This window comes from Schistocerca cancellata, chromosome 2 (genome assembly GCF_023864275.1).
Source record: "Schistocerca cancellata isolate TAMUIC-IGC-003103 chromosome 2, iqSchCanc2.1, whole genome shotgun sequence".
Lineage (NCBI taxonomy): Eukaryota > Metazoa > Arthropoda > Insecta > Orthoptera > Acrididae > Schistocerca > Schistocerca cancellata.
The window spans coordinates 121,042,109-121,064,411 of NC_064627.1; the positions used below are offsets into that span (position 1 = coordinate 121,042,109).

At 38.2% G+C, this 22,303-nt stretch overlaps 1 protein-coding gene across 1 annotated transcript in view; it reads right to left on the bottom strand.

The window, feature by feature from the left end:
* LOC126161373 (uncharacterized) overlaps nucleotides 1–19,360 on the bottom strand; it is a 66,264-nt gene extending 46,904 nt beyond the window's left edge. The window contains exon 1 of the mRNA XM_049917147.1: nucleotides 18,706–19,360. Within this exon, the coding sequence (XP_049773104.1) occupies nucleotides 18,706–19,121 (416 nt within the window). The 5' untranslated portion in view covers nucleotides 19,122–19,360. The remainder of the gene's footprint in view (nucleotides 1–18,705) is intronic.
* Between the last annotated feature and the right edge of the window lie 2,943 nt (nucleotides 19,361–22,303).

Here is a 22,303-nt window from a genome sequence, read left to right on the forward strand (position 1 = left end):
TTATTTCTCTTTTCAGTTTCTGATATAGTGTAGTAAACTTGAGGTGAAATTCGACAAACAAATGCACATCTTCATGATGTTATAAGTTCATCACATTAATGGAGGGTGGGATCTAACATATAACACAGTAACCTTTGTGTATACACTTTGAAGCATTTATTTGACATGAGAAATTACAGAAAATTGACAAACAATGAGCCACTGCCTTGTAATGCACATCACTTTTTTCTCTTGCATTGTGAATCTTTCTTCTCGAATGATATTCCAGCAATATGCTGCTAACATAGAAGGTACCCACTTCCCTTCATAGCGCCTTTCTATGGTAGAAATGTCTTTATGGAATCTTCCCCCTTGGTCATCCGATATGTCACTACAACTCTCTGTGAAGTAGTCCAGATGAGAGTCCATCATATGTACCTTCAAAGACATATTGCACCCCAAATCCTGATATGCTTTGATCATATCCTTCATGATTGCTTTGTAGTTAGTAGCTTCTTCTGAGGAAGTTTTCCGACACCATCTTGAAACAGTTCCATGCGGTTTTTTCTTTATCAGTTAAACATGCTTCAAAATTTGCATCTTTCTGCAGCTCCCTGATTTGTGGGCCCACAAATACACCTTCCTTTATTTTTGCAGCTGAAAGACGGGGGAATTTGATAGCTAGATATGCAAACCCACAGCCTGTTGGATCCATGGCCTTCACGCATTGTTTCATCAGGCCAAGTTTGATGTGAAGCGGTGGAAGTAGTATATATTCAGGAGCTACCAGACTTTCACGTTGTACATTCTTTTCGCCAACTTTCCATCTTCGCCTAGGCCATTTCTTTTTCGCCTAGTGAGAATTTCGGTCTCGACTATCCCACTCGCAAAGAAAACAGGCATACTTTGTGTAGCCTTGTTTCATTCCCAGTACCATAGCAATTACCTTGAAATCTGCACATATTTTACATTTGTGTTCATTGTATTTTTATGAATTTATCATCATTTGTACGAATTTGTAATTCTCTTTTGTCAAACTAGCGTAAGCTACTGGAACAGAGGGTATTTTATTTCCGTTATGGAGCAAAACACCCTTCAGACTTGTTTTCGATGCATCTTTGAAAAGTCTCCACTCCTGTGAAATATAAGTGAAGTTCAGCACTTTCATCAGGCCAGCAACGTCATTGCAAAATGTCAGTGCTTCGTCAGTTGAAAAATAATAAATAAAGGCATGTTCTCTGTGCCTGAACACACTGATTTTAGTACTTTGGTGCAGTAGATTATACTCTTGTAATCTTGAACCAAGCAGCTGCACCTTTTGTTTACTTAGTCCTAGATCACGTACTAAATCACTTAAATCTGCCTGTGTTAACAAATGTGGCAATGACTCACTTGTGCAGTGATATAAAGAATCATCATCTGTGATTTCTTCAGTACTGCTTATTTCACTGTCACTCAGAATTTGACGTCGAGCTCTTGAAGGTACTGGAAGGTTGTCGGAATGCTGCACTGGCATTCTCGCTGAAGGCAGATCTGGGTAAACAAAGTTCCTCTTCGACTTTTTGTTTGTAAAACCCTGAATTTTTGTTACACAGAAATAACAATCAGTAACATGGTCCTTAGGCTCCCTCCACACCATGGGAACAGCAAACAACGCCACATTCTCTTTACCTTTCCACCACTGAATTAGTTTGCAGTAACATGTAGCACAACAGAAATGTGGTACCCATTCTTTATCTTGGTCTCCTTCCTCTACTCCAAAGTAATGTTTGTATGCTTTCTTCATGACTGAAGAAATTTTCTTCCTATTTCTGGCAAAAGAGAACTTCCCACAGATGTAGCAGAAGTTGTCCGGCTTATCTCGACATCCACGACGAAGTGGCATTTCTGCAAATTTAAAAATACCACTTTGGTAATACACCTGTATTAAATTAATAGTAGGGAACTAGAGGAACGCTGATGTGTAAAAACAAGCAGTGGTTTTACCTTCAGCACCAGGCTCAATCAGTTTACACACAGGAACTAAAAATTTCAACCGTGCTTGGAAATATGACAGACAGTTACTTGTCAGCCAAAACACCCACTCGTTAAGACTGACACAAATTGCGGCTAACACCACTGTTGTAAACTCGATGCACCTGCCCCTAGGAAGCTTTACTGCCGAGGCAGTGACCGGCTGTCGCCGTTCGAGTTAATGAGATGTTTTAGGTGGTCTTAATGACATAGGTGTGGCGGGGGATAACCTAATGATGTCTGATTTTTCCCACCTGCTGTTGCACAAGAAATTATCACGTTCTATCGCTATTGGATGCGGCAACATACCCGTATTTTTCTATAACGTCTCTGTGTTTGCCATGAATTGTGAATATATATATATATATATATATATATATATATATATATATATATATATTACATAAAAAGTATCCCTGACAACGATATTTTGTTTACATATTTGAATTTCCCACGGTAAAATGGTCTAGAAGCACATACTTTAATATCAGAAATAGAACCCATGTTGAACAGTGTCATCAATTTGAACTACGCATTGATCGAAAAAAGACCAGAATGAGCCAGGAGACATGGAAAAGTAATTTTTTTACATGACAATGCACCTGCACAGAAAGCAAAACGGGTTCAGAATACAATAAAAACACTTGGCTGGGAGCTACTACCCCACCCGCCGTATTCACCAGACTTGGCCCCTTCCGACTACCATTTGTTTTCATCAATGGGACATGCACTGGCTGAGGAACACTTCAATTCCTATGAAAATTGGGTGTCTGATTGGTTTGCTTCAAAAGACGGACATTTCTATTGACGTGGTGTCCACAAATTGCCAGAAAGGTGGTCAAAATGTATAGAAAGCAATGGTCAGTACATTGAATAAAATGTTTTTACTTTTCAATTCAAAATTAGCTCGTATTCTTGGCACACTCTTGACACTGTGGATCTTGAAATACTGAATTGCCTAATGATTTCCAAATGAAATGTCATGTGCATCTAGCTCCAACAACCATTCTGTGCTCAAAATCTGTTAATTCCCTTGTGCAGCCATAATCATGTCAGGCACCTGAGTGCAAATTAGAGCTCAGCCAATGCACTGCCCTCTTACACTTTGTGTAACAGGGTATATACGGGGACAAGGAAAAAACATTCCCGGATTATTCCCGGATTTCCCGTTTAAAAAATATGCTTTTTCCCAGGCGAAAATACACTTTTTCTGTGCTAAGTGACAGTACGTTTTCCATAGATTTTCCCTCGGAACTGTAAAACTTATCAATCCTTTGAATCGTTTGCGTTTTATACAATCGCGTAGAACTTCCCGAAAAAAAGGAAAAGACGGGGGAGAGAAGTATTGGAGAGACTTTTAATAAAAAAAGGAGAGAAGTTTTGGAAATACCTTTGATTTGCAGCAACATATACGCTGCATATTTTCGTATTACGAAAGTATAAATTCGAATTGCACCAAACACAGCGCGTTAGTTTCCGGAGCGTTGAAACCGAGGTTGCGATGTCCTTTTGTAAGCCAGTCATATCTCAAGCCACGAGATCTCGCCAGCCTATGACAGCAGCTATTCAGAGCATAGGACACGTGTTATAGTCAGCCAATAGCAAGATCACTGGTTACATAGCGCGAACACACAAAAGGAAAAGTTAACGGTTTACATTACTGTACACAGTACCGTATATCTACAAGAAAAGCTAAGCTTTCACATATAATAATGGTCTCTCAAGATTAACACGCTACAACAGAAGCTATGCTTTCACATCTAATATTGATCTTTTTTGCGTGTGTTATACTTTAAGATACATCACAAAAATGTGCCAATAAGTTTAAAATTATGATATAAATGTCTCGGTTCGAAATTCTTGTAAGTGGCTGGTCCTCAGACTGTTCAGTTTCGAACGCTCTGTGATTTAGAAATCCATCTCACTTTCTCACATGTAACATAATTCATCTTGCGTAAAAAGAAATTTACTTTGAAAGTAACGCTTTTGTAACCACCGTTCGCAATACTATCAGGAGACTGTTAGAAACAGGTTCGATTTACCAGTTGCCAGAGAGCGCCAGAAAACAGGCATTATTGTGCGTGTGCAACTGCAATGGTGTAGGAAAACCGCATGTTCGTTTGTATAAAACACTAAGAGAGCTTATATTACACCATAAAAGAAACAGGGCATCAGAGGATACTACAAAGAGCATCAGAAATTCGTAAACCATACTAAAATGCGTAATTCAGCTTGAAGTGCAAATTGGCTTTTTCCAGATTCACTATGAAGTAGGTCCCATCTGATATTAAGCTTTTCAGTATGATTTTTGGGATGTAAATTTTCTTAGAGTACCAATAGTCTACGAAGTCATTTTTGGTTCTTTATTATGGCATAATGCCATACATGGCAGAAGATGACTTGAAATTGCACTTTAAATTCAGCGAACATTTGGAACTAGCCAATACTGTAGAATGAAACACTTTGTTTCAAATAAAATGATTGCCTCAGCGAAAAGATTAATAAAGTCAAATTTCATTAGCAAACTAGCAAAAATAACTTCATTGTTCTGCAGAGCGATTAATGCTTGACTGCTACTAACTTGGAAATAAAATAAAATCAGAAAACTGAAACTAATAATATATTTTTGCCCTCCGTAATTATGTGAATGTATTTTAATTTGCTTGATAGCTACCGGCGACAGAAATCCGTTTTGTTTTCATTTGACGTGGGAGCGGTACACGAAGAGAAGCAGCGAAATCACTTAACGTAAACACAGGTCACGTGGAGACTAACCCCCTCCCCATTACAACTCTCTGTATGCGCGAATCTGGCAATAGGGCGCGCGAGAAAAATTTTTCTCGTTTGCATCTGACTGCTTGCTGCTACTGCCGATACGGCTAAGAGCCAAGCTTCAAGTAGCGGGAAGCGGGAGAAGGTACTGCTTATACGCGAGTGAACTGCGCATGTGCAACAGCCCGCTGTCAACTGGTCAAACGAACCTAATGTGAACATTTGTGACGTCATGCTCATAGCAAGCAGTTTATTGTTACGAAGAATTACATAGTCTTCGCCCTACGGCCTTTGACATATTTTTGCTATTTGCAAACGCTTGTGCGTGCACGGTGTTTTGTTGTTGTAAATTGCGCATTTCCTTTGCCACTAAAGTTTTATTTTTTTCCTCTAGTTTATATTTTATTGATGCAGTATCATTCTCCAATAGCAGGTTACAGTAACATTATTTGCTAGAGAATCAATTCTTAAAAATCAAAATTACAAAAATTTAACTGAAACTAAAACAACGAAAAATTCCCGGGATTCCGAAAAATTCCCGGGTTTTCTCCCGGATGAAAAAGTTCCCGGGTATTTCCCGGGTCGTATACAACCTGTGTAAGCAATCTACTGCCATCTGTTATGTACAAATCGCTCGCTATCCCTTGACTTTTGTCACGTGAGTTTAAAGTGTTATTGGAAATGTGAAAACACAAAAGAAGTGCAGAGATGATGGAGGGCAGAGTTTAATATGGAACCTTCATCACATGTAACAATAATGAAATTACGTGACAAATTTGAGAGGTAAGGAAATGTGTGTGATTTGAAGGAGGAGGTGGTGGTGCATTAACGCATTGCCTTAGGGGTACTGGGAGGCAAGCTTGTCCAAGGGCGAATCTGCCTAGCAGATAACGACGAGGGCTGGTGAACCAAGTAAACTTTCATTAATACATTTGATTGACTGGAATTACTACAAACAAGTTTATGCACATTAATTTCCTCGACTGAAATGTTAGTTCACTTTGAATTTTATATTTGTCTGATACACGTTCATTGACTAAAGTTCTTCTTAGTGTCAGTGAAAGTGCTGCATACAAAAATCTACCACTTATGAGCAGAAAAACTTTAAAAAGGAGACATAAGAAAAAACATGAGTAATGATGGTAACTTTATAATTTTTTTAGTAGTAAGATTAAGAATGAGAACTGTTATGATCCTAGCAAACAAAATTATAGAAAAACCTGATTGTTACAGTGATGACTGAAGATACTTAAAAGTATAGCAGTCTTTTTGTTGTGCCTGTCTGCCACTCAATGTCTCTTCTATATGATGCATAGCAATATGCTACAGAATTAATTTGATAGGATCTTCAGCTCTTACATGTCTTTCTTGGAATTTATTTGAGCTCTAGTGCAGTCGGACTGGTTACAATGCAAAAATTACAATATTAAAACACAACAGAAGAGCAGTTCCTCCGAATGTGTGCGTACACGCTTTCAGCATCAATTACACAGGGTAACTACAAAAGAAATGAAAAAATCTGAACAACCTATAACTCTGGAAATGTATGCACTGTACAAACCGGTTACATTCTGCAATCATACCAATGTGGGACTGATTACTGTGGATGGGAATAGGCTGCAATATCTGTGTACTGAATGGCATTGCTGCACTTTGGCTAAAGGTTACACTGGATATCTATAATGTAAGTTCTGTCCAAAAAATTCTGGAACATTCATAATTTCTTGCCAATGGTGTATTGGAGCGAAATGTAGTTGGCATCCCAGCACATGCCTGTGTTAATGTGTAACTGCTGGAAGTTTCATTGTTGTATGTTTGTTAGTTATTGTTCAGTGCTGTACTGAGTAGAATGTTGTGCCGCAAAGTTTGCGAATTTTGAAATGGCAGAGTTAGCGCGTCTGCATTAAATTTTTGCACAAAATTCAAGAAAACCTTTACAGAGACACACCAAATGATGCAGGAAGCCTACAGTGGTGAATGCTTAAGCCATATTTGGTGTTACAAATGGTTCACACGGATTAAAAATGGCCGTATGGAAATTAAAGATCACTCTCATTCAAGATGTCTAACGATGATGCTCATGTCAGGAACGTCAACAAAATTGTGCATGCCAAATGAAGACTGACTGACCAAGAGATTGCAGAAGAATGCAACACTGCAGTTGGATCATGTCATGAAATCCTGACACAGCATCTTGGAAGGCATCCTGCTGCCACCAAGTTCATCCAATGGCTCATGAGTCAAGACCAGAAAGACCTTCGCCTCACAATCTGTGAAGAGCTTTTAAATCGTGCAAATGAGAATGAAATGTTCCTTAAGAGAATCATAACTTGTGATGAGACGTGCGTCTATGGTTACGATGTTGAGACCAAGGTTCGGTCTTCACAATGGGTCAGGAAAGGTTCTCTACAAGCAGAAAAGCTTCACCAGGTAAGGCCAAATGTCAAAGCCATGCTGGTAGTTTTCTTCGACTTTGAAGGATTAGTTCATCATGAATTCATGCCACAGGGGCAAACTGTTAACTGATGGTACTGTCAGGACATGTTGCGACAACTGATGGCTATTGCATCACGATTAGGCACCCGTACATTCATCCCTGTTGGTGTGTGATTATTGCAAGGAAAACCGAAATCACTGTGCTGCCTCATCCTCCATACTCTCCAGACCTAGCCCCTGCAGAATTGTTTTATTTCAAAGTTGAAAATCTCATTGAAAGGACAAAGATCTGCAACAATAGACAAGATAAAAGAAAATTCACAGAAGGCGCTCCATGCAATCCGGCAAGAGGCATACCAAGACTGCTTGCAGAACTGGAATCAGTGTTAGGAGTGGTGTATCAATTGTGGAGGAGAGTATTTCCACAGGCTGTATGTATCAGTTGCTATTCAAAGTTATATGCATAGTTAAATACAGGTACGTAAAAATCAAGATTCTTTTGTAGTTACCCTGAACATTTATGAGTATATTTTGCTAAGATGTAAAATATTGTGTTGTTGTTGATTTGGACAGTAATCAAAGGCCTTCCATTGTGGAATGAGCATGGAATTTTTGAAAACTGAACTGGATTACATGACCTAATACACAATTGCCCAGTTTAATGTGGAACATAATCTATTACAGTATCTTTCAATGACTACATATATATGAAGCAATTTTTTTCTTGAAGCAACACTTTACCAAGAGTCTGGCACATTACCTTAAATTGATTACAATGCAACCACATGAAAATATCTGTCCATTATCAGCCCAGTGAACAGGTAATTAATGCTCATCTGTTTTACAGTATAAATGAGCTCTCTGTTGTTGTTCTCTTCACCCTTTTACAAGATTTAAATCATGCCAAAGTAGTTTCATTCCAGTTACATTCACTGTTTCATTATTAGACACCACAGTAATATCTGCCTTTGAATATATAGGGTGTCCTACGAGGAATCATCAATATTCTGGGATATAACAGGAATGATCACAAGAAGTAAAAAAGTCTAGTAAACATGGGCTCCAAAAATGCTTAACTTAGAGGTATGAGCACTTTATCTTCGATGCTGCAAAACAAATCTCTTCCAGTGCAAGCTCTTTTGTCTTCCACACATTGGAAGCAGGGAGTATGGACCAAAACATGAAAAAATTGCCCAGTACACATGAGCTCTAAAATTCATACCTTAAGAGCGAAGAGCCCTTGCTCAGCAGAAGAAATGTGTTTCAAGTAGTGAAGATGAACAAGTGCTGATAGGTCTTAAGGTACACATTTTAGAGCCAGTGTTCACTAGACCTTTTTGATTCGAATAATCGTTCTACACCTAAATCATTCCTGTCATATCCTTGAATAGCAACCACTCGTCTGGGGACCCCCAGTATATACACTCTGAGGGAAAAAAATTGCACCACGAAGGAGTTAGGCCCATGCAAATTGGTCACAAATTGATATTAATAAAGGTACTGACTGAAAATGGAAACTATAAACTAAGGTGGCAGATGGGTGAATGTGAGACACTGCAGTGCAATTTCACCACATGGCTGACAAGAATAGTAACTATGCCTTGCAGACAGGTGTAGAAACAATATACGCAGATGTCAGCATTTGAGAGGGGACATGTAGTTTGATTCAAAAAAGCCAATTGGAGTGAAAATGTGTCTGGAGACATCCCAGACATTAGTGGAATACCAAACTGATTGTCACTCGCCATATGGCCTGACAAGTAAGGGTGATGGTCTTGGTGCCGTTTCATTTCATAGCAGGACATTATACCCTGGTATCAAAGTGTCCCCAGTTTACTATCCTTACCGGGTGTGCCATCCTTAAAGAACAGCAGTATGTAGAAGATATTCTAAACATGTTTTGTTTCCCTTTGTGGCAAGCCATCCTGGACTTTAATTTCCACAAGCTACTGCGCGCCTGCACATGACTACAGTTTCTATTGCTTGTCAGACCCTTTCTTGCCCAGCAAGGTCACCGGATCTCTCCCAAACTGAGAATGTTCGGTGCATTATTGGCAAGGCCCTCCAACCAGCTCAGGATTTTAAAGATCTAATGTGCCACTTGGACAGAATCTGGCACGATATCCCTCAGCAGAATGTCCAACAACTCTATCAATCAATGCCAAGCTGAATAGCTTGCATAAGGGCCAGAAGAGGACCAATGTATTACAGATTTTCTCACTTTGTGAAGCTCTTTCTCTTGTATAAATCATTCATTTTTCCTAAAACTAGGTCCATTTGTTTGTCTGTACATGTACATCACATCTATCTAGTTCTGAACATTCAGATAATTCGTACATGGCGCATTTTTTCTTTTTTTGTCTTAAGAGTGTGTGTGTTTTTTACATTATCCTTGCAATGTTGCATACCCACCAAATTTGGCTGTATTGACTCCCTTTCTAATTGGCAAGTTTTTTTCTCTATCACTTGAGCAAACAAAGCAATCTCTATGGAAGCATTCAGATAAACCGAATGGCAAATACATACTGTAGCCCAGAGTAGCATTTAGGCTGATACACGATACCTTGGTTCTTGCCAGGAAACCAAGAATTCATCTCTGCGATGATTAGACCTACATTACAGTATCGAACAGTGTAAGATACACATGTGATCAAAAGTATCCAGACACCTGGCTGAAAATGACTTCCAAGTTCCTGGTGCCCTCCATTGGTAATGCTGGAATTCACTACAGTGTTGGCCAATCCTTAGCCTTGATGACAGCTTCCACTCTCGCAGGCATATGTTCAATCAGGTGCTGGAAGGTTTCTTGGGGAATGGCATCCCATTCTTCACAGAATGCTGCACTGAGGAGAGGTATTGATATCAGATGGTGAGGGCTGGCACGAAGTTGGCATTCCAAAATATCCCAAAGATGCCACAGGCCATGCATTATGAACAGGTGCTCGATCATGTTGAAAGATGCAATTGCCATCCCCGAATTGCTCTTCAGCAGTGGGAAGTGAGAAGGTACTTAAAACATCAATGTAGGCCTGTACTGTGATAGTGCCATGTAAAACAACCATAACACCACAGCTTCCGAATTTTACTGTTCGCACTACACACACTGGCAGATGATATACACCGGGCACTCACCATACCCACACTCTGCCATCGGATCGCCACATTTTGTACCGTTATTAGTCACTCCACACATTTTTTCCACTGTTCAGTTGTACGACATTTACGCTCCTTACACCAAGCGAGGCGTCGTTTGGCATTTACCGGAATGATGTGTAGCTTATGAGCAGCCGCTCGACCATGAAATCCAAATTTTCTCACCTCCCGCCTAACAGTCATAGTACTTGCAGTGGATTCTGATGCAGTTTGGAATTCCTGTGTGATCACCTGGATAGATGTCTGCCTATTACACATTACGACCCTCTTCAACTGTTGGCGGTCTCTGTCAGTCAACAGACGAAGTCTGCCTGTACGCTTTTGTGCTGTACGTGTCCCTTCATGTTTCCACTTCACTATCACATCAGAAACAGTGGACCTAGGGATGTATAGGAGAGTGGAAATCTCACGTACAGACATATGACGCAAGTGACACCAAATCACCTGACCGTGTTTGAAGTCCGTGAGTTCCACGGAGGGCCCCATTCTGCTCTCTCACAATGTCTAATGACAAACGATCTCTCCGATATGGAGTATCTGGCAGTAGGCAGCAGCACAATGCACCTAATATGAGAAATGTATGTTTTTGGGGGTGTCCGGAAACTTCTGATCACATAGTGTAAATAAAAATAATGTGAAAATGAAGGTGAACATCTCTCACATCAATTATAAATTTAAGAAAACAAAACAAGTGTACACTAAAGGCATTAGCAGGCAAAATTGTGCTATACATGTAAATCAAAATTAGTTCCAGCCATGTCAGAATTTCTCTCATGGTAGTGATTGTTGTTCAACAGGGGTTTTCAGTTTCACAATAAGTTTTCATATAATTTCATACTATATTAATGGAACTCACAGATTATTTCAATTGATAATTGAATTTTTAAAGCACTTTGAAATGCGAGTTTCAATATCCAAATGGGAAATTCCTGTCCTTCAAAACCTGTTCTGAAAGACAAGTAAAACAAGTAAAATTTAGAAACCACATCAAAGCAGTGTCTTTTCTTCACAAGTTGACAAACAGCTGGTTTTATCCTGTTCTATCTCTCATAGAATGAGAAAAATTGACAGTTTTCATATATATACTGAAAGTTAGCACTTCAGAGAGCTTGGCAGTAAACATTTTCCTACGTACCTTGAGTCCCCCCCCCCCCCCCCCAACACACACACACACACACACACACACACACACACACACACACAGAGAGAGAGAGAGAGAGAGAGAGAGAGAGAGAGAGAGAGACTTCAGTTGAAAAAGTGTTACTGTGATCACAGTAACTTTATGTTACAAGAATTCTAAGAGAACAAATGAAAGATTGAGAAGTGAAAGAAACAAAACTGATTTCAATTGTAGGAGATAAAAATAAAAACACACTAATGTTTTTAGAAAATCAATAAATATTCCAGGGGACATTTAATGTGACAACTCGGTGGGAGAGGGGAGGGCGAGGAGTGAAATGCTTAATAGTATAAAAGCACTTAACTGATTTTATTTAATACTTTTTTTTTTAAATTGTCATCCAGGTTTATGATCAATCACTTCTTTATTATAACATACTGTCACAGTAGTTGACAAACAATATTTCCACAAACTGGTAATGTAAAATTGTCTTCTTATGACTTCTAAAGCACAAACATTTATTAATTTATTTCCGAGTTGTAATTTTCCTACAGGCTTTATGTCGATAATTTCTGTATTTTATATGTATTTGTAAATGTTAGGGGGTAATATGGGAAACTCACAATACAATCTTAGGAAAGGACTTTGTGGAACTGGTCTGTTGTAATTTCCTTTTAAATAATCAGCCAAGTGTGAAACTATACTGTGTGCAATGCTGCTAAATGTTTGACCATAAAATGCAGTAGAGCTGTGTTAGGGGACAAATTCTGTTCAAGGGTGTAATAGGGAGGAGGGGGATGGAATGGGAGGTAGAAGTGTGAGGAAAGCTAGATCAGTGAATTGTGGTCACGCACTTTACTCCTTCACGTCTGGAAAGTGAAGAGCGAGCAGGTGCTTTGCCACTCTATCTGACCCACTATGTCATAAGGAGGAAATAGAACTTCACAGCATTATAACAACCCTCTGCAGCGTGCCTTAGGAACCACTGGCAACGAAGTGTGCATATGTGCCTGGGACTTTATTTTCCAGTCTGTTTCTCTTATAAGTAGACAAAATAACTTCACTAAGCTAGTTTTAAGGGTCCCATAGCTTAATCAACAAAAACAGAACCCTTATAGGATCACTCTGTTGTCCAGATGTTAAAAACTGATTTCTCAGGAACGGATACATGTATCAAATTGAAATGTAGCAACATAATAAGGTCTACAATCCCCTGATGCTGTAAAAAATTGAAGCTTTTAAGGCAATGCAATCAAAAGATTCGACCATTTATGTCACACTAACATCTATATTCTGCAAACAACTACAATCCCTATGTGTGCAATACGTAGGAGATTATAGTATATCCCTAGAGTTGTCATTTGAAGCCGGTTTTTGAAATTTAGTTAATGGACTTTCTCGAGATAGTTCACACCTATCTTCAAGAGTCTTCCAGTTCAGTTCCTTGAGCATCTTGTGACTTCTCCCAAGGATCAAACATTCCTGTGACCCTTTTGATATTCAATTATTAAATCCTACAGAATACAATAATGAAATTTGACAGGAAGCAAGGCTCCATTATATAAATAAAGGAAAAAATCCAAATATTTGTTCACATATAATTATATCACTTAAAAAAAATTCTTTTGTCATTTGTTATCAGACTTAAACTTAAAATTTTCTCGAAAGAAATGAAATTCCTGGCGCCAATATCTTGTGAGTATCATAGTCGACAACAGGCAAAAATTGTTACGATTCTCGACTCCCAGGATGGATGAACTGTCTATATACATAATTAGGATTCTACAGAACCCTCAGAGAGCTTGTCCTAATTAAATGAGTACTTATTCGGAGTTATTAAGTCAGTTTTTATGTAAAAATACATTCCTATAAATAATGGTTGAGCAGTGCCTAACTGAGAAGTGTCTAATTAGTTAATGTGATTGTCGGTGATCTTTGTCACGTTGGTGGGCATGGGATTGGATTAGTAAATGTGGCACCTTGCTGCTGTCTATGATTGACAGTGGACTGTCAAGTCACGTAATTGTGTTGAAGTCACTTGGTGAATAATTAATGAATGGTCAGAAAGTTGCTGTAATTTTCTCACCATTAATTGTGTTACTAGGCATAACCCTCTCCCATTCAGGAATTGCTGGCACTTATAAGGTGGCCAGCACTGACCGCACATCCACAGTGTATCTTCCAAGGTAAGTGTGAATAAGTCTCATGGAACGCAACTGACCACATTCAAGTCTAGCACAGTAATCCGCTGTAATGCACTGCTTAACTTATGCTGAAATATGTGAAGTTCCATAACACCTTGGTGACCTACTTTTATTGCAGAGAGAGACTTGAGGTTTGGTGATGCACTAGATACTCAGCACTGAGAAAATGTGCCTTTCCAGGAAGAATGCTATAACTGCTCTTCTATTAGTATTATTAACAACTCATATCTGTATTCCAAGCAGTGTTAATGTACTTTGTGAAAAATAAACAGTCCCCAAATGTGTCCGACCACTGCATCGCCTTTTCTTCATAAGGTGTGCTGCAGAGTTCGTAAAACTTATGAAAACCCTCTAGTTGCTTCTTATGACAATGCAGTAGGTAGTGGGGGCAATCACCTGCTAGATCTTCAGTCTGCACACCCTTTGAAGGAAAGATGTGCATGACCACAATTGGACCACATAACTGCCCTCACGCTCCTACCCTCCATCTCTCCCCCTCCAACCTGTTACACATCCACAACAAAATTTATTCCTTAATACGGGTTTACTGCATTTAAGATATGGTTCACATATTTAATGTTTGTTCTTAACCAACTTCATTTAATAGTAAACAGTAATTTTATACCATTAAAACACTATTTTTAATAATTTGTGATTTTTCCATGCCCTGCAATTTGGAAACTATTAGTCACAGGGGAAAAATGAATTGGACCTTGTTTGGTAGAAAAATTAATGTAGCTTAATTTTGCACGGGGAAATATTGTCACTAGAGTCCACGGTTTACAAATTATTAAAGGAAAACATAAAAAAAAGTGGCCTTTAAATGACCCCCACTGCCAACCAAGCAGAATTTTTACTATGTTGTCCATGAGACACTACCCAACCACTGTGAAAAAAAATTGTGGCTACACCGTTTTTCCCCCTAATTTTTCTTTGTTGACTGGACTATGTAGGCTTAAGATAGATATGATGGTGCAGTCAGCATTGGGTATCACAGATGACTTAGTTGGGGTCTTAAGATTTTGCAATTGCTGCATATAGGGAATATCAATGCCCAGATTAATAAAATTCCTTCAGAACATGTCTAACTCTTACTTCCTAAATGTACTCATCATATCACAACTTGCTTAAATTTAGAAACATTTTTCAAAATATATCATATAATACTACTTCCCAATCCCACTGCTGGTCAACATATCACGAAGCAAAACTGAAAGCTACAGACTTTTACAATGACTGGGGCAACCAAGTTCATCAGAAAACAATATTTATTAATGATATATTCAGACATAAACTACAACAGTCATTGAAATGGTCTGGTATGAAGCCTCAATGAAGGCTTTCCGCAGTTTTTGGTGGCTTCACAAAATAATTTTTGGCAGTAAAGTTGTCTTCGCCCGACACTACAAATTCTTTATTTTTATCAGCACAAGTGATGTACTTTTTAATGGTTTCTTTGTCTGCAGGTTGTGGTCTTGGGGTTACTGTAGCTGCCTCTAGATTGTGGGCTCCCCGTTCAGTTATCAGCCAGGCAGAGATTTTCTTCACTCGCGAACTGGAGGTTTGTGTTGTCCTAATCATTTCATTAAAGGCACACAGATGATGAGATGTCAAATAGGACTCGTACAAGGCTGCCCAACAATCCGACAGGTCTCCCGACCAATAATGCCATATGATCATTTCATTTCATGGTTTATCAACTATGTATGGAAAAGACATATTCCTACTTACCATAAAGATGACACTTTTAAGTTGCAGACAGGCACAATTAAGAGACACTTCACATTAGCTTTTGGCCACAGCCTTCATCAGAAATAGAGAGAACACGAACACACACACACACACACACATACACACAAAATCATATCATTCACATGAGCAAGTATGCCTCCTGCACAGGCGGCTGGACTGCTGTCTCTGGCAACACAGACTAAGGTTTCTTCATTATGCTGAAATATTTCTGTCCAATGTAAGGTCTCGAAACCTTTGAGTATGACTGCTCATCTCACTTAACAGCTTTTGAAGAATTTTGTTTACTTATGGATTAGAAGGATCAGTTCTGTAATAATTTTCTTTATCAATGAATTTAAACGCAAAAAATTTTTCTGCCGGCCTGACAGATAGTCCTCGATGGTTATAGTTTTACATAATGTCAAATGGATCGAAGTTAATCATACTGTCACCAAAATTAAGGGCAACACTGAGAATGCCAAAATACTGAATTCCATCTTTTCACAAAGTTTCACTGAGGAATACTGCACTATGTCTTTTCCTTTCAACCATTGTAGAAGTGCTAAAATGGCAGATATTGAAACAAGGGATTGTGGAATACAAAATTTACTAGGCCTAAACTGATTCATAGGGAAAAGAGACTAGAGTGCCAGGAGAGCTGCATGGTTCTGTATAGATCAAAAGTAAGTTCCTTCTAGCAGTAGTTTATTTTATGGTAAATGCAGCAACAAAGCATTTCGACTGATTGGGAAAAGGTGTGAAGTATTCTCATTTTCAAGAGAGAGGTGTACATGACAACAAATGTACATGGCTACTTATTAATATTGCTGACATCAATCTATTGCACAAGTACAGAGCGCATTGCATGCTCACTTATGATCTTATCAGAAATCGTAAATCCTCTGTAGGAATAAACATGCATTCTGACAACCGTAATCTTGTGAAACTCAGTTTACTCTGGTTGTTCATCAGAAAAGACGCTAAATGGCACAATTTTGGTAATCCGAGGTCTTGTGATTTATGGAAAACATTACAGTAATGCAATGTTGCCTGGTGAGCAACATACAACATTACAGAATATTGTACACGCACTGTGACTGGAATAAGAACTTTCTAGAAAAAAGCATGCAGCACACCATTCTTAATGTGGAGGGATGGTCAGGTTGATAACATCTGAAGTGGCATGAAGATACTTGTCGTTGGTACAGCTGTACATAAGTAAGTCACAATGATACCAAATTGAAGTGAAATGCAGTAAGTTTCACATAGGAAAGGCATATGATTATGGAGTGGCAGTTGACCCTAAACACAGACAAATACGTTGTGCATAAATAGATAGAAAGACCTGTTATCGTTCAGTTACACCCTTGTTAATCACGGGAAACAGTGACGACCGCAAAATATCTAGAAGTATGTGTGCACAGCAACCTCAAATGGACTGAACAGATAAAGCTAGTTGTAGAAAAGAACATGTCTTATACACAAACACTGGAAGAATCCTTCACCAAGACCACAGCCTGCCACCCATCCAATCCTCATATGATCGTATATATTCTTTTGTATGCTATTATGATGCCAAGTCTCTGGATGAATAAATAACATTTCATTCACCTACGATGAAGGTAGCTTACAAAACCCCTGTTTGATCAATTTTTGAGTATCGTTTCTCAGTATGGGACCCTAATTCTGTAGGATTTACAGAGGGGAGATAGGAAATCCAAAGAACAGCAATATTGTATGAATTTGTTTCATAGGTAAATACAAGAGTGTCACAGAAATGTTAATCCAATGACAATTGCAGACACGACAGCAATGGTGGTGTTCAGCACAAGCATTACAACAGCGTGGAGGCTTAAATTAAGTTGTTGCACAATACTCGAGAACCCCGTCAAAATTCAGGACCTATAATTCTGTCAGACAAAGGCAAATTTCTGAAGAACCATTAGTTTTCCTGCCCTGAATTAAACAATAATACAGTGCATGTATGTAGCATGTAAGTAAAATGCAGTAACTCTGCCTGTACTATTGCTGATCTATTTCATCACAAAAAGTTAAAGTCATCTCATGATTTCTTAATATGCATGTCGATTGTTCCTCTGCATGTACTGGTATTCATTCAAGCCACTGGTGCTGGAATGAAACAAGGGTGGTACTGTGTGCTTCAGTTGGCCCTCACATAGACAACTGAGAGGGCAAATTTGTATATGTGGTAACATAACAAGAAAACAAGCCAGAAAGAAAACAAGGGAGGAGTAAAGAAAAATGTACATTGACAACTGTCTGGCATTACTAGGTGTGCGATGGCAAACATAATGACAAATTAGCAAAATCTCAATTAGAATGGTTGGATATGGAAGTAATATATCAAATACTGTTGACAAACTATGCTACTTTATACCCAGTCATAGAAAACTAATGTATGTTGTAACTCAATAAAATCAATGTTCACACCCTGCAACATAACAAATGTTATTCTCATTTCAAGTACTCATAATAATTATTTTGTGGTTACTTAAAACATATCAGTTACTAAAACATATCAGATGATTATCATCCACAGCTATTAAAATAATATGATGTTGCTGTTCTTCCTAAATACAAAGAAGACAACACAATACAAGCAGCAGCTTAAGCTGCACTGCAGTACGTCAAGGCAGAAGTAATGTCAAGAATATCGAGTTTCCCCCTTTTTTAAGAAAAAAAAAAAAACTGCTCCACAGAATGCAGGATATCGATCATAAATTTAACCAGCATAATTAATTAGTAACATATAAGTAGATGACGTAGGCCTAATTGTTTCAACTTTTTATCACTCGACATCTTGTAGAGATATATGAGGGAAAAGAACATCTGACCACATATGAAACAATAACTTCCATCACTTCATGGTTTTAAACAATGAAGGAGAGAAAATCAAATGCAAAATGACAGGTTTTAAATATTCTGCATTTTCAGTGAACCCATCCGATGCACTAGTGTCTACATCCTGCAATAACATCCCATTTTTTGGTGACGTGCAAATATCAGCATGCAACTCTGATTGCTTGCCATGCAGCATTCTGCTTACAGCCATCACCATACTAAGCAGCACAAGGGAAGGAGCTATGAGAAACTGAGGGCATGCACACAAAATGTTATTTATTCAGCGCGCAGTTGTAAATTCTGTCTTCTTTGATTAACAACACATATACTCAACAACTTATACTCTACATGCATCTATTCTACTCCACAATGAATGCAAACTTTTCTTCAAAGCCTTCACCTGTCTACTCTGAAAAGTGCGAAAAGTAAACTAACCAGACGTTGCTGAATGTATAAGCATTGTCCGAGGTTTCTACACCAGGTTCTTTTTTCACTTTTGCTATGGGCTCCGTCCGCAATTCTGTAGATGAACTACGGCCCAATATCGCGTCTAACGCCTTAAAATGATGCCAATCAGGCCCTTCCGTGCAATACGCACCACTATTCTGTGCTCGTTTTATTCTGTGATAAATGCATTTCAAATTGCGTATTCTTGTAGTTATCTCTTCTGGTGTTCTATAGAATCCATACTGATGCATCATTGCAGCAATTTGAACCATTATGGGCCCTTTTCTATGAGAGGAATTTATCTGCGATTGAACAAATGGACTTCCCCAAAGTTGTATTAAAAGTTTTGTTTCGTCGTCCCGAAAATTTGCTGTCCTCCTCTTCTGTACAGCGCTCAGGTGCATGTCCACAAACTGAAAACCTACGTTTAACAAACAATCATTTCATCCTTCCGTGGCGGCTCTCGAACAAAAAGAAATGATGCAAAATCCATATTTCGAATTATTTTCCACCTTAGACAGTTTCATGTCCTATGTGCGAAGACGAAAGTAACAACAAAATATTTTAATACACCATAAAATGCAGGACCGCCGGAATAGTGTACACTTGTTTCAACAACACAAAGTTGACCTCTCAAAGATGACACAGGTCGACGCGGTAGTTTTTGTCTTTTTAGATTCTTTGTTAGCTGCTGGAGGCTTTTCAAGAAAGAGTTCCACACAGACATGTCGTGACTATTCAAAAGCATTGCTATGGTATTACATAAGCCGTAAGTGAGTTTCATGTTGTGAAAATCATTCAGTGAACGAATAAATAAAATTAATTTGTTTTATTTAATATCTAATGCCATGGCAAAGTCATTTGTCTAATAAATTGCCACTTTATATATTGGATCTAACTCGCTGCACATGTTTTTGCTTAATACTGAAACTCAGACCTTTCAATTATGAAGTAAATCAATGGGAAGATTTTATTTTCAAGATGACGACGGACGGAAACAATCTGATTTATACCCTAGACTCAAGACTGTCTTTTGATAACACGATGGCCAATGTTCATAGACAGATATGGCGGCCGCCAGGCGTAGAAGACAGTACACAGCGAGCTCAGTGTTATTCCTTAACTCACTATGGCTTCTTGAACAACAGCAGATCGCTAAATGAAATTCTGAATTGTTGTAAATTCTGATGTTACCAAGAGAAATCACTTGCAAAGTTTTACGTGAATAGTTGCCTTGATTGATTGTAATGGTAAGTGACTATTTGCACAATATTTGTCAGAGAATGCAATAACTGAACACATTTTCATGCACCATTCTTAATAACTCTGACTGAGAGTTACTACAACACTATATGAAAACACACATGTGAACATTACGCAAAATGTAAATATCAAAACAAGAATAAAGAAAGATAATTAAACCTCAACACTGTTCCTACTTATTTCGTTTTCTTCTTAACTCTTCAAACGTTTTAAGAGTATAGCTTTTACTGAGTGATTTAGGCAGTATGTAAGCAAGTTTATTTGAGGTCTCAAGATGCTTTAATTTGAAAACATGTCCAATGTATTGTTCAATGAATTTTTCTGAAATTGCAACATGCATCTTGCCTCTATTTTTCCTTCAGATGTATCCTTCGACGTAAGTATGGCGCCTTGACTGTGATTATCATCACATTCAAATCTGAAATTCTAAATTTGCTTCAAGGCTTCGCGTCTAACTAGAATCGTCAATCGAGGAGACAACAACTCGGTACTCTATTTCATTTGTCAAAGATGCCACAAGACATGCTATCAACAATATCAGACAATGGGTCCTCCTTGGGTGATACGAACTCTGCTGGTGGAACATCTAGTAGAGATACTACTGCCATAATTATAATCAGCATAGGCAAGCAGTGGTAAGTCTCTACCAAAGAATATACCAAGTGCTGTATTTCCTTTGAGATACTGAAATCATGTGTTGCACGATTTTCCCATGACTTGCTAACGATGTTTATTGTTCCATTTAGGTGTTTAATAGGAAAAGATATCTCAGGATGAGACTTTTTTGCAAGGTTCAGTTAATATCAGTGACTCATGGTTCACAAGTTTTTTTTCGTCCATCATCTTTTGATGTTCCATGTAGCTATTGGACTTAAACTGTCAAAAGTCTTAGGGTCAGATTTACAAATTCAAAATAACAGCCAGTTAACTCCTGTTCTCAGAAATGCAGAATAATGCATAAATTGAGCATAAACTTGGGACAAGTTATGCGACGGTTTTGGGCATGGTTGGAGATCATCCAGGGAGTGTTTGATGTGTAGGTAGGAGTAATAATTGAATCAGATAGTGGTGATGATATTTTGCAGAATTATTCTTCAGAATGTAAAGGAATAGTAAAGTGAGGCATTGGCCAAATTATTTGGAAAATTGCATCAACTCAGAATTTATAACTACACAGTTAAAAAAAAAATAGTCCACTGTTTTAGAGGTTTCTAACCACCCAAGAGTTGTTGTTGCAACAGTGCATACGGAGGATATGAAATGATTACTTTTGCAGATCATTAGCGTATGTGGTTTAGAGGTACGAGGTATCACCACAACCTGGACATCCATATTAGATGTGGTGTAGCCTCCATGGATGGTGGCAATGCAGGCACTGACTCTGGCATGCAGCCAATCATTCTGATGGTTAATGCTGTGCTGTCCATATCTTTCCTTCTGTCTCTTAGAACTTTCATTGGTACTGACAGGGAAACAGCTAGTAGGACTCACTACTCACTACTCACATACGCTGCTGCATCTCTTACCCCTGCATACATCAAATATCCATGCTTACAGGTGAAAACTGCTATAGAACAAGTGTATTTTTTTGCTTAATAGTGTAATTCACACCAACATGTGGTGTTGTACATTATCCTCTACAAAAATCAATTCCGCAAATGAAAGGTAATGGTTGAATCTACAGTGCGCACAATGATAAGTGTTTTATATCAAGTACTCCACACATCTGATGGTGTAGCTCAATGAATTTCACACACTTTGTAACTCCTAACTGATATTTTCATATGCACAGTAACAGTATATACATGGAAAAACATGTTTATAGCTTTTTCTCTCAAGGTCCCATAGAAATCGTGTAATTTCAATTGTAATGTTTTATTTGAAAATAAATTAAGTTATTTAATGGGTTACAAGAAATATGTAGCACAATGTTTACAACATTCAAGTTTCAAACATACAAATACACAAACTAATAAAGCATAATGGTTTACAATACCAGTATTTATGAAATACATTTTGTGAATCTTCCTGTGGGCTATGTGTCAACTATTAATAACATTTTGACTGATAGAAGTGATGGTAGTATCCCTATAACACAATATTATGGGCATAAAAAATCTACAGATAAATAAATCTAGAGATAAATAAATCTAGAGATAAATAGGTGAGCCAGCCAGCTCATAATCTCCTCTGCAGTTGCTAGAGATGGTTGCACATCTCAAAGTAATACATGCAACAATTTCTGTTCCACCAACTGCTGGATAAGACAGAACAAAAACAAATTTCTACATAAATTTCTACATAAATATGAGCCATTGTTATA